Source organism: Engraulis encrasicolus, chromosome 13 (genome assembly GCF_034702125.1).
Source record: "Engraulis encrasicolus isolate BLACKSEA-1 chromosome 13, IST_EnEncr_1.0, whole genome shotgun sequence".
Lineage (NCBI taxonomy): Eukaryota > Metazoa > Chordata > Actinopteri > Clupeiformes > Engraulidae > Engraulis > Engraulis encrasicolus.
In genome coordinates this window covers 8,075,316-8,082,815 of record NC_085869.1, presented here as the reverse complement: position 1 = coordinate 8,082,815, position 7,500 = coordinate 8,075,316, and the positions used below count along the sequence as shown (strand labels likewise).

The 7,500-nt window shown below is 41.9% G+C and overlaps 1 protein-coding gene across 1 annotated transcript in view; it reads right to left on the bottom strand.

Annotated features, from left to right (window-relative positions):
• Nucleotides 1–7,500, bottom strand: part of si:dkey-219c10.4 (high affinity cGMP-specific 3',5'-cyclic phosphodiesterase 9A) — a 34,566-nt gene that overhangs the window by 22,511 nt on the left and 4,555 nt on the right. The window contains exons 2-3 of the mRNA XM_063214567.1: nt 3,205–3,366; nt 848–893 (exon numbers count right to left, since the gene is read on the bottom strand). Of these exons, the coding sequence (XP_063070637.1) occupies nt 848–893; nt 3,205–3,366 (208 nt within the window). The remainder of the gene's footprint in view (nt 1–847; nt 894–3,204; nt 3,367–7,500) is intronic.

Here is a 7,500-nt window from a genome sequence, read left to right as displayed (position 1 = left end):
GCATTTCTGTTACTAAACGCAAATATGCTTTGCTGTGCCCTAACCAAAACCACCCCTAAACCTAACCTGTCAGTAAAGCAATGTTTCTGCTGCTTTACTTTTGCCAAGAACAGCGATATTAGGCGAATTTCTACCTAAATTGTGCCTAAACCAAAACCATCCCTAAACCTAACCTGTCACAGGGCGTTGTGGAGCACGCTTTAACTTGGAAATGCGTAGGCCTATTGGACACACGCGATAGTGGGTTCAAATCAGCGTGTCATAGATACGCCTATGCATGATGACATGTTGCAATAGCACCCTGGACAGACCCCATGGCGCGACCACCATCATGATTACCTGTTCATTTGGCTAATCTGAGAGCTCATCTAGTTATTTAGAATATTAGGGGCAGCTATTTATGTCCAAGACAAATTTCCTTCGGGCCCATTAAAAGAATCTTGAATCTTGAATCTTGAATCTGAACATCAGTATACTGCATTCTTGTTAACGTTGTGGTATGTAGGATTGTGTCCAGGCCAGCTGAGTAGGTAGGCCCTATTGCAAGTATGCTGCTCATCGCAGCTATGTGGCCTATTCCCAAATGTGATCTTTTCATGAATGTTCATTCATCAATAATCTAGTATTTACTAGTATGACCAAAGTACAGTAGGTTTTGCAGTTAACAATGCCCATTTCTGGAAATTCAAAATGGTGGAACTGTTGAAGATTCACCTTTTCATATATGAAAAGTACAATTTGGTAAGTATTTGTGAAAAAGGTATTTGTGAGTGGAGAGCATGAATTCTAGAAATAAACTACTAAAAATATAAAATATTGACAAATGAAAATGTAAACATGACTGTACCTTTTCTCCATTGATGACAGGTCAAATCCGAGTGCCACAGCAAGCTCTGTACCTGAAACATTACAGTAAAAACACACGTTAACTTTCCTCCTCCATGCTTGTAGGCCTATCAGCAATGATTAACATCACGACACCTTGGCCCTGGTGTGAAGTTCAGAGACAGAGGCAAACTTTCCATTAGGCAAACCTAGGCAATTGCTCAGGGCCCCGACCAAATCTGTCCTCCATAGGGGCCCCAACTGTCACACCAGTCGTGATAAACAGAAAAACATATGGCTTGATCTTACTTTGTCAGTTACTGTATGTAAAGTAATCGAAGATATGAGACAAAACACTAAAATAGCACCAAAACACTAAATTGTATGTCTATATAATGACTTTTGAGGGCCCCATGATTATATTTTTGCCTAGGGCCCCAAAAATGGTTAGAGACGCCCCTGTTTCGGAGGATACCTAACGGCTGAGTCTTGCAGTCGGCGGCCAAAACACTAAATTGTATGTCTATGACTTTTGACGGCCCCATGTTCATATTTTGCCTAGGGCCCCTGTTTGGAGGATACCTAACGGCTGAGTGTTGCAGTCGGCGGCCACCACCTCCAGCTTGTAGGGGGCCTGGGGGGTGTTGGGGGCCCCATGTTTATATGTTGCCTAGGGCCCCCTGTTGGGGGGATACCTAACGGCTGAGTGTTGCAGTCGGCCGCCACCACCTCCAGCTTGTAGGAGGAGATCTTAATTTGTCACTTAGGCGTACCTACTGTATGTAAAGTAATCGAAGATATGAGACAAAACACCAACATCGCACTAAAACGATACATTTTATGTATATATAATGACTTTTGAGCGACCCATGTTTATATGTTGCCTAGGGTCCCAAAATGGTTAAGGGCCGTACACACACGTCGCTACTAGTTACTCGCTCAGCGAATGAAATCAATAGAATGTCGATGTGTTCCAGCAAGACTCGCAGGCGAGTAGGCGAGTACTGTACAAGCGATGCGATGTGGGCGGATCCCGAGTTGAAAATATTTTATCTTCGAGCGAGGCGAGTAAGCGAGTAACCAATTGGAATTTAGAGTTCGGTACTTCTCGCCTGTTCATTGGCAGTTACAGTATTTCTAAATTGGTTTTGTACATTTCTCGAATCTCTCTCGCAATTTGCAAAACATAATATTCATTCTCACAACAGCTTTAACAAATGGCAAAACACAGTGGACGACCTGCAATACCAAGTCTCTTGCTCAAAACCCTTGCTTTGTCTTTGAAATACAAGCTTTTGTGTCAATGAACGTGTCAGTGCCAGCAGAATGGTTAGTTATTGTGTCATAGTGTATGGACAAGCTAGTCAAATCGATTTGTCATGTTGTCAATTGACTAGTACACTCTTGAGGATCTTTTCTGAAGCGAAATGTTGTTTAGATTGGATGGGAAATGTTGTAACTTCAACTTTATATTACATTGATCAGATGAAATTGTACTAGATATACATTCAGAGTATGAACTATTTATTGACAGGTTTTCTCATTGCAAAATAGAAAAAATAGCAAACTCGGTTGAGGAGTCAAAATGCGCCCTCTACCACCCCTTTTCACTTGTCTTGCAGGACCATGTGAAAAAAATATAGAACTGTAAAGCAAAATAAATTTGAAACAATACACTGATACTGTATAAAGTGTTGTATAAAGTGTTGTGAAATTCTAGGGAAATATTGTAATTTTGTGTGGAGCGTAATTATAAAGGGCACATGAGGCATAGAGTAATGTAATGCAGTATAGTGCCTATTGTTGTATTGCATGCCTGTTTTCTCTTTCCCTTCTACTGCTTTTGATTAGAGAGAGTCAATATTTACCAGTGAACAATTTACCAATTCAGATCACATTTATAGACAAAAATCCAATGGAAATTATACAGTGCTTAACACATTATGGCAGCTTGGTAAATCATTTTGCATGGTAAGACTTATACTATGACATAGGGCCTAAATGTTTTGGGGTTTGAGATAGTTTTGTGTATTCAGGGACAATGCTTTTTGAGTGATATGACAAAAGCAATTGATAATGTACGAAAAAGCTGAGAATTGTACACAACCATCTGCATGGTGATGAAAGCATTTGCTAAATGCTGAAAACTATGAGAAACGTATTTTACCATGTGCACAGATAACAGCAGGAAGTCACAATTGAACAAGACGTTTTGAGAATGATTATTATGTTGTGAGAAATGTACTAAACCAATTGAGACTGTAAAGTCGCGGGAACTTTCAGCGAACGATCCATGAAACAGTGGCGAGTAGGCGAGCAAGCGAAAAGCTAGCTTTGTGTGTGTACGCCGCTTTAGAGCCGCCCCTGTTTGGAGGATACCTAACGGCTGAGTGTTGCAGTCGGCTGCCACCACCTCCAGCTTGTAGGGGGCCTGGCGGGTGTTGGGGGCCAGCTGGGGGGAGATGTTGATGATGTTGCCCTTGGGGTTGTAGAGCTTTAGGATGTCGTGCGGACCCGCCTCGGCAGCCGAGCGGAACAAGTCTGCGGAGGAGAGACAAAGAAGATAGGTCAAAGGGCTTCAGCGTTCAATCCAGTTGTTTGCGAAGGTGCTCTTTGGTTAGACTTTACTTGGAATCAGGTTATGAAAAATATCCAAGGCACTCTTCTTCTTTGAACAAAATTCAAGAGACACCGCACACTGCTTACTTTTCTTTACTTTATTTTTCGGAGCGAACAACGCGTTTTGTCCAATGCGTCATCAGGTTCGCACTCTTCTTCTTGGTTAGAAATCTTAAATAAAAAATACAAATCTTTAATCAACTTAGCTAGTTCATAGCGGAACTGGTTAAAATAGCCAACATGTTTCAGTCAACAATGGCCATCAGGGCTTAGGAGAGAGATGACACAGGGCTATGGACCATGCTAAATGGACCATGCTAAACTTTGGACCATGCTAAAAAGAGAGTAAGGCTATAGTTGCAGGGCTTGACACTGGCACCTGCCAACCGGCCAAATGCTGGTAAAACTTGGCTGTGGCTTGTAACATCTTTGCCCCTTGTGTATCAATTGTTTGTATTTAGGTCAAGATAGAAAAAGCTCAGTAACTCAATTTCTATTTGCTTGATATACTTCCGCGTAGAAAGCTACACACTCATCTTGCTTTAGCACCTCTGATAAAGAAAAAATACAGTATGTACTGCAGGGGTCCCCAACCTTTCTGGGTCAGAGGGCTACCAAGGGCTACCAGAGGGCTACTGAGAGCCACCCGAGGGCTACTTTTGTTCAAAATCCTATACTGATGTCTTGACATCATTCCCAAATCACACTAGATTGAATGATTATTTGCTTATAAGTTATAAGGAAATATTCTTTATAGGCTATAAAGAAATAATCTCATATTTAAATAAAAAAATATATTAACTGTGACTAAAATCTTGTAGTCGTGACTGTTTATTGACATCCTTGGGCACCTCAGAAGCTCTTGGAGGGCTACCTGGTGCCCGCGGGCACCACGTTGGTGATGCCTGATATATTGTATATAAAATATGTGGCTAGTGGAATCCCTGAATGGCAGTGACTGCTGAAAACCACTATAGACACAGTGGCCGGTGGGTGAAAAAGTTAATGTCAAGCCAGGAGGCGACCACATTTGCGGTTCTATGTCCCCTGGCAGCCCCATGGATAAATACAGTAGACACCAGCTGTGACGCAGAGTAAAAGAGGCATGTTACGGACACAAACACACACACATTACATTACATCATGAAAAGCAACTTACAGTGGGGTGGGATTTGAACCTGCAACCCATCTCATAACCACAGAGATGATTCTAATGGGTACTTTTCTGTGGGAGCAGGGCGGCAGGGTGGTACGATGCTCAGGGTACCTCAGTTACAGTTTTTCTCGATTGCTTACACACAATTTTCGGAATCAGTTCTCGAATTCTCAAAACCCTACACACAAATCTCCAAACCTCACACACAACGGGCAAAACTCTTCACTACCTCTGAAAAATGCATGTCTTGTCTCAAAACAATACTCTCTTCTAAAAAAGTCATTTTGTTCTCAAATGACACACACAAGCAGTCATTTTAATACACTCTTATGTGAACCATTGAACACTAATATGCACAAGGTAAAACTCTATACTCAACTTGACACAGTTGAAACTTATTTTCTTCAGTGTTTTACTTACTAAAGAGGGTAATCTTCTGTAGTAAAATACTGAACTATTGTTTTTAGACTTGGAGTACACAGATGTGTGTATATTTTACATATTTTTATGACATTTAAAAAATTGCACTAATTTATTGTAAACTAGAAATGCATTCAGAGAACGCAGACCTCCGCCAAGGAAGTGCAGTTCATTTTAGACATAGGTGTAGTCATGATGTGGTTTCATGCATTTAGGCCTATTAAGCTACATAGCATTTGTGTTCAGGTAATTGAACCGTCAAGTCGTAACCAAATTATACTTCTATCTGTCTCTTTTATCATTTCCATGTCCTCTAGCTGTGGTCTGTTTAGTTCACCTTTGATTGTTTTATTGGCAAAGTGATTGTTCATGCTAGCCTATGCCTTCTGTGATTTGCAAATGCACTTAAGCCTTGAATCTCATTGCTACATATTAGTCACATTGTTGATGATTGGCAGCATGCCTTTCATTAGGCTACCATCTAAAACAAAATAAAAATTAAAAAGCACAATTTTCATTGGCCAACACCCGTAGTAGGCCTACATATTCTACAGTAGTGCAGCGGCCCATACTACTTTGAGCCGTTCACTTAATTATTGAATCAGAATGAAATGTGCAAGAATCCCCTTATCCAGTGGCAGTGCATGGATGGTTGTGGAGTGTCAGTTATTGTTGGCTATTTCGTAAGGCTAAACAAACTTTTGAGATGTAAATCCACTTCTATCATTTCTAGCTGTTTCAATATCGTGACACCAACGTCGTTGGGGTACAAACGCAACTGCTTAGCGAGAGACATGTCGACTCGACTGGTCGCAGCTAGCGGAATCATTGCCTACCCCGACACTACACTTGTTGAAGTTCCTCCTACCTGTGAATAGCCTATGGGAATCCGTTCATGAGGGTTATAGAGTTCTTCAGCGGAAGCGGAAGCATGTAGTAGATTGTAGTCTTTCATGTTAGCATTTAAGGACGTCCTGGTTCCTATCGGCTTCCGGCCTCCATTGGGAATGAATAGGGGTAAATTTCAAATAAGCTCCGAGTGCAAGCACGCGCTTAGCGAACCCCCGCAAACTGTCGAGGGTGTTAAAAATAGGCTGTAGGTATGACATGGTTGATCATTTTGTGTCAAACTTCGACATAAATACGATGTTGCGTCCATATGCTAAACCTGGAAGCTTTTGGCGACTACAGAAGCGGCGCCTGTATCTAACGGCATGTACGTGCGGAAGGTTGTACCCATGGCAACCAAAGGAAAGTATGTAGTTCGGAAGTTTTAATGATCAGAAAGGGGTTAGCAATATTGAATTATAATCGTCATGATTTAACATGTGAATACACCAACATGATGATACGATCCGTTCCACTAATGAGAAAGGGATGCGGGGACACGCTAATGTTCGTTGTTGCCGTGCAACTTATATTTTTGCCAAACCTGAATCTCTATGGCGTTTTGCAAATTAAAAAATCGCCATGGAACCGGTAGTCCAAACGCCGCATACAAGTTGACGTCAACGCTGAAGAGCTCTATTGCGAGCTGGTCTTGGCGATGTGGGCAGTTGATCGGCACCCGGGCCTGCTCTCTATTTCGTATTGAAAATCACTGTTCACCGCATCTCCAGCGTTCATTCGTTACAAAGTCTAGTATAGTCTATGGAATGTTTGTAGTGCTGATGGCTTCAGTGCGTGGGGATTGGGGAAGCAGCAAATCACCGTGGACTAACGCAATTCGCGCACGCCTTTCTTTGAGCCTCATTTTATATGAATGTTTTGTGACAGCATTGTAAACTTAAACGATATGCGAGGCTGTAGTTAAGGCTGCTTTTTGATAGCGATTTTGACTGCGGTAATGCATTTCACTTCAATGCTCTGCCCCGGTGTGGCTGCGTGAAGGTGGCTGCGTGAAGGTACACCAGTTAGTAAGTGGTGCTGCTCAGGGCTCCTCAGTGGTCCTTGCGCACCCTGTGGCAGGCCATGTAATAGCAGCGTGACGAACAGACACACAAATTCGGGCGATCACATAACATCCTGGCGGAGGTAAATATTGGGTAACCACATGGAAGTGATCTTCTGTATAACATATTTGGAGTTCAAAAACTAAACAAATGTGTTTTCTCGCTGCATCCACTCATGTTTTCATCAATATCACATGCAATGTGTGTCCTTATGGGGTGATGATTTCAGATTGTAAACCGGTATGAAGAGAGTCTGCCCATGTGATGAGGAAGTGAACATAGTATGGCGGTTGATTTTAGTATTTTGAATGACAGTGTGTTCAATGCGACAACCGGGGATTTCCTTCATGAAAATTGAGTGTAATCCAGATGATTGTTTGTAGTGGTTTGAAAAGAATGTGTTTCAACACTGAAATATGAGTGTAAAGAAGGAATTGTGTTTAGTGTTCAGTGACATTGGTTAGGGGAGTTGGGAAATGGGCGAGATGTTCCGAGAATTGTGTGTGAAGTACCAGATATTGTGTGGAA